At 38.9% G+C, this 6024-nt stretch overlaps 1 protein-coding gene across 1 annotated transcript in view; it reads right to left on the bottom strand.

The window, feature by feature from the left end:
- The window catches only part of TTC21B (tetratricopeptide repeat domain 21B), a 111755-nt gene that overhangs the window by 68016 nt on the left and 37715 nt on the right, over window positions 1-6024 (bottom strand). Inside the window, exons 14-15 of the mRNA XM_019522733.1 lie at window positions 4645-4869; window positions 3725-3963 (exon numbers count right to left, since the gene is read on the bottom strand). Of these exons, the coding sequence (XP_019378278.1) occupies window positions 3725-3963; window positions 4645-4869 (464 nt within the window). The remainder of the gene's footprint in view (window positions 1-3724; window positions 3964-4644; window positions 4870-6024) is intronic.

The raw sequence follows: 6024 nt of genomic DNA on the forward strand, positions 1-6024 counted from the left end.
GTAGGTATGGTGCTGGTTCTTCTTCCCCAGGTGCAGCACCTTGCACTTGTCAGTGTTGAATCCCATCCTTTTCTCATCCGCCCACCCCTGTAACCTGTCCAGATCCAATTGCAGCTTGTCCCTCCCTTCTGGTGTGCCCACTTTCCCCTACATCTTTCTGTAATCTGCGAATTTGAACAAGGTGCTTTTCACCCCCTTGTCCAAGTCACTAATGAAGATGTTGAACAGCGCAGGCCCGAGGACCGAGCCCTGCAGAACCCCACTGCCCACATCCCTTCAGGTCGAAAATGACCCATCCAACACCACTCTCTGGGTGCAGCCCTCCAGCCAACTGGCAACCCATCTGACTCTGTAGGCATCGACACCACAGTCGTCCAACTTTTTAATGAGAATGGGATAAGAGACAGTGTTGAAGGCCTTCCTAAAGTCCAGGAAGACTACATCTACCACAACACCTGCATTCAGGGATTTGGTGACCTGGTCATAGAAGGCCACCAGGTTGGTCTGACAGGACCTGCCTCTAATGAACCCATTTTGGTTGCCCCCAAGCATAATCTCCCCTGCTGGTCCCTCACAGATGTGCTCCTGGATAATTCTCCAAGAGCTTCCCCAGGACCGAGGTAAGACTAATGGACTATAGTATACTTAAAACATATGGGAAGCTACAATTCCTAACTTACTGAGTGAGTTTTGTCTCCTCCCCACTTTAGAATGTTTTTCTAGACATTCCTATCCTTCCTGTAAGCATTTTTCCCCCAATAGCTAGAAGGGAAAAGAGCTAACTTTTTACCTTTGAGCTTATAAAGCAACTCTTCTTTCCTTCCTAGATTTCCCTTGGCTTTGGTGATCCCTGTCCCTCTTCCACCCCTTCTATCTTTCAATCACCAGTGCTACTCCGTTGCAACATCGCTACAGTCAGTGTGTAGCTCAAGTCTATATCACTGTGAAACTGAATTTCAAGTTCAGTTAAAACTCCTATATCAGTGGTGGCCCATGGGGCTCCTCAGAAGTGTGGAAAATTGGTGGCAGGATGAACAACAGCAGCTTTAATTTCCAGACCTGTGGGGAACCCTGTGAGCTGCATGATGCACCTCAGTGGGCCATAACTTTGTGACTCCTGTTCTACATAATAAGCCATTTTCCTTACAACAAACTTAAAAATAGAACAAAAACAAAAGTTTTGATCCTGTTATTCATTTTGTATTCTGTTCTTACACAGACACTTTTTAGAAGTGTAATAATAGACTCTTCCCATAGTACTTAAACCTATGGGAAAGTTAAGGGAGAGCAAGTATACTACTTGACTCTTTATAGCCATAATACTGTAGAGGTTGATGCAAAAGAAAGAGAAGTCCTGATCACTTGAGGTTGTTATAACATCTGTGGCAGTTCTTACAGGAACAGCTCCATTAAATCCTAGCCAAGTTCCAGTTTGGGTATTTAGCTATATTCTGCCTACCTAAATTCACTCTCAAGTTTCAACTGGCTATGATATGCTTCTTCTTTCTTCCCATTGTGGGATATGAGATTTCTGCCTATTCAGGACAGTTTATAAACTACTTTGGGAACCTTCATGATAAAACACAACGTATTAATACGAGAAATATATTTGATGAACAACAGACAAGCTTACACACAATTAAAAAAAAGTAATTTGGAAATGTATTTAGCCTATGCATTAAAAAAAATAAAGTACTAGCTCCTGGCGTATATTTATATACCAGAACAACTTACTACATAAAACCTGAAAGTTCAAAGCAACAAGATTTATTAAGCTTGAATTCTATTCGAAACTAGTATTTGTCAAAATATAATTTAGTTACCTTATCATTTCTTTATGGTGACAATGCAGTAGCCGCAGACAATATTTAATAATAATAATAATATAAAATAATTTGTTAACCACATCCTCAAAAGCATTGGTCTTGCTTGCATGTCTGTTTACACAGTAAGGGGAAAATTTTAAAGAATGACTATGCATTTGATATATATCTATATATTTTTTTTAGTGTAGGTTTTTGTGCAGGATGTCCCACAAAATCAACTAGGATCTCAACTTTACATTTAACAACTTGCTCAACTCCTTCCAAGTCATCACGGACTCCAACAAGTAACATGTCAAATACCAGAGTGATTCTGAAGCTCAAACATGGCTCAGAGAACCACATTAATAGTAATATTGTGTAGTCTTTTAACTTATCATATAAATCCTTAAGAGACTAGCCAGTTTCCAGGTGGCACACTCTGCATAGCTAAGCTTCCTGACCACTTTGAGATCAGGTAGCAAGTGAACTAACAGAAAGGAAGATCAGTCAGTAGCATGCAGGTGAGCTGGACTGCAAGTCATCAGGAGTCATGACTCAAGCCATAAACCGTTTGTTATTCAGCAAACACTTTGAGTCATTTCCATTTTCCTCAATCAAAAAAAAAAAAAAAAAAAAAAATCAAGGTTGGACAGCTGAGAGCAGCAGGAAGCTGATGGGGATAGATTTCTACATGAGAAAAAAAAAACAAAGTTCACAAAGGAAGGCAGGCAAGAAAGTGAGATTTTCTATTTCATGTGGAACAGGTTCTTTTAGCAATCACCCTAAGACTTAGCAAAGGGAAGGAAAGTTTATTCTTAAAACAGGAGAAAATACTATTTGAAAAGGGGCAGTCCTAAGGTGCTCACAATTAGTATATGTTGCCTATAGCACCACAGTTCTTTTTATCAATTTGTATGCCCATCCTCAAAATCCTAGAGTTTATACAGTGAGCATGGCATCATGTGAAAATAAAACCCAAGACTCATAAACCAATTATCTATTCAAGCATGGTATAGGTCACTGTGGTGCAACAGGATAGTAATTGCTAGATATCACATAAGAATGGAAGTTAAACTGCTGACTTGGTACACTCATAACAAATCACTTAAAATATGTATGTGCTCATTTTCCTAAATATCTTGGATATTTAGTCAATTACACATAACATACATCAATTAAGAGGACTGTAAAATGAAAAAAAAATCTCTGCTTTTTTCAAAATATCCATGTTGAACATTAGCAAAATTACTATAAGAAAACCATGCAGGAGTTTTGAATTTTTTAATCCATGAAGCAAATAAGCAAACTATTTTAAAAATTTAAGAACTCTAAATATTCATTAGAATTCAGAACAAGTTTCTAGTTTAAAATTTATTACTCATACAGGAAGCATTTCTTCTGATGTTTACTTCTGTCATTACAGCACTCAACTGAATGCATCGTAAGACCTGCAAGCCAGATCAATCACTAGTTCTAGCCTGTGGAGCTGGAAAGCTATGCCTGTGTCTGAGTCTGCATGCATGCCGGAGACTGGCAGTGAAAAGCTACATTAGGGCCAGGCAACTTCCAGCTGTGCCTCTGCTGCCATTGGTTCTCCCTGCCCTCCCAAGGCTGTGGGATGGGGGCAGCTGCGAGGGGGGGGGAAGCGGGGAAGAGGAACAGCAAGAAGTGGCAGTAGTGTGGACATAGCTTCCAGCTGCCAAGTCCCAGGACAGTTCTCTACTCCTTGGAAGTTGTGCTTGCACCCAGTTGGATAGTAGGGAAAGCCCCCCACTGCCTATGCACCACTGAAGCCACTTATCCTGCACTGAACCAAAGCAGTTGTTCCACCTTGTGGCTTGTAACATTTGCCAGCCACTGGTTTAAATGGCTTTAAAAACACATGGAAAAGCAATGGAATATAGACCATTAACTTTTACCTGTAGCAGCTTGCATATAACTTCTTGTCTTTCCTGTACTGAAGGTAAATGTCTGCCATTTTTTCTTTGGCTTGTACAAAGTAAGGTTGCTCAGGTGTAATATTTCGGAGCGTGGTCAAGGCTTGTTCTACATCTCCTTGTGCAAGGGCCAGGTCTGCATTAGCAATCATAACTCTCAGTTCCTCAGGTGTGCCAGAGAATTCATTAATAGCATCTTGCAGTACTTTAGCAGCTTCATGCTGTAAATGGATAAAATAAGTGTTTTTTGTTAATTTTGAAATGGTTACTATAGCCAATGGGAGCTACCTTCCAAATAAATGGCTGACCACTAGAGAAAAAGTGCAGCTTACTTCAAGACATCTGACCTCGAAAAACTTAACATAAGTATCAGAAAGATGAATGAATACTTTTATAATTACAGTCCCATGTGTAGGAGTATACCACCAGTGTTTATTCCTAGGGAATATACCTTAAAAAAATGGAATACCAGAATCCAACTGGTACTGAAAATCCAACAACACTGAGTAAGCAGATGTGTATTTTCAGTACAGCTAATGACAGCAACGTAAGTCTTAGCTTATTGCTTATCAGCTTCAAAGTTATCCCTTGTTAGGATAAAATGAAGGAAGCATTTTAGGCACTGCAGACTCAAAAAAAAAAAAAGTTATCAAAATTATCTTCACTAAGAAAAGGCAAAATAGCATATACAAATTCTGAATTCCAAGACTTTGGGGGCCCCCCCCTTAGGATTTTAAAGCATGTATTAATATACATTCAGATCTTTTATGTCCATGCAGCCATAATCCCAAGTTTATATTTCCCCATAATAAATCAAAACCTTTTTGGACTGGGCTAGTTCAGGAGATTTTCTAATGAAATAAGTGAATATAAGAAGCTCTTATTAAACTTGATTGCCATACCTGCTCTCCATTCAAACAATGTACATCTACCAATTCAAGAAAAACAGACACTCGGTCACTTGCATCAATTTCAATTCTTTTTGCTTTTGATTTTGAGGAAGCTGAAGATCTTCTCATTCCAGGTAAACTTCTTGCCATTCGCAAGGTCTTAACAGCTTCTGATATTTCTCCCATCTTCTTTTGTGTCTGTGCTTTAATTAAATGATATAAAGGGTGTTCCCTCACCTGCAATAATAAAATTAGTCAATTTGTATATTCTGATTTATTTTTGAAGACAAAGTGGTATTTCATTTTCAAATAAAATATATGGTATTTTTTACTTTGTTAATTTCCTTAAGCTATATCTAGAGAGAAGTAGCAGCAGACATGTCATGCTTGGGTTTAGACCAGGGGTGGTCAATCTATGGCACAGGTGTCATGAGTGGCATGTGTAGCCTTTGTGGGTGGCACACAGCAGATTGGGAGGGGCCAAGCAGCACAGTGGCAGATAGGACAGAGAGCAGAAAGCAGAACAGCAACTAAGTCAGGGAGCACAAGGCAAGGAGCAGGAAGTTGAGCAGCAGAACAGGTAAGGAAAAAGAATTAAAAAGTGGCACTCAGGGAGGATGCAAAGCTAATTTGTGGCATGCCTGACAAAAAAAGGTTGGTCCCCACTGGTCTAGACAATGTAGTCTTTGTGTCCATAAGCAAAGTTAATGTTTTCAAAAAAAAAAAAAAAAGAATAAAATGCATTTTTATTAAAAACCCACATGCCGAACAAAAGCATCTCATAGAATCAAAACTAGGATCCAGGGAAGACAAATTAGGCATTTGACCATTATTTAAAAATAAACCTGCTTGCTTCTGATAGTTTTCCAAGTTTCTCCCAGCCTGAAGTATACCTACACTTCAGTAGGCGACCATGATAGTTTCAAAAGAAATGGACACATTCTAAGATAAGTTAACAGGATAGATAATCTGTCAATTTACTTTATGCACAAGCCCATTTTACCATTCTTTCACCTCATCTCTTTTAAATAGACTGTTTAGATAATAAAAGAAAAGGTTGGTATGAGTGTAAATGTCCAAAAATTCCAGGCACAGCATTCACTTTTAAATAGGAATTTAGCATCTAGCTTCCCTACACCAATTCTTGGTGAAACAAGGGAAGTTAAAGAACATTTTCAAAGGACAAACCTGTTTTGTTATCATCTGTTTTGCAACCAAGGTTCTTTTCATGATTTAATCCTGCAAAATGCTAAGTACACCAGTCCTGATTCAGCAAAACTTGAATTTAAGCACGTGAATAATTTCAGTGAATTCAGTGAACTAATGGCCTTTTACGATCAGATCACCAAATCATTAGATGCAGGGGTAGCAGTAGACATAGTCTTCCTGGAC

This window comes from Gavialis gangeticus, unplaced genomic scaffold (genome assembly GCF_001723915.1).
Source record: "Gavialis gangeticus isolate Ggan-Ray unplaced genomic scaffold, GavGan_comp1, whole genome shotgun sequence".
NCBI classification, from domain to species: Eukaryota; Metazoa; Chordata; order Crocodylia; family Gavialidae; genus Gavialis; species Gavialis gangeticus.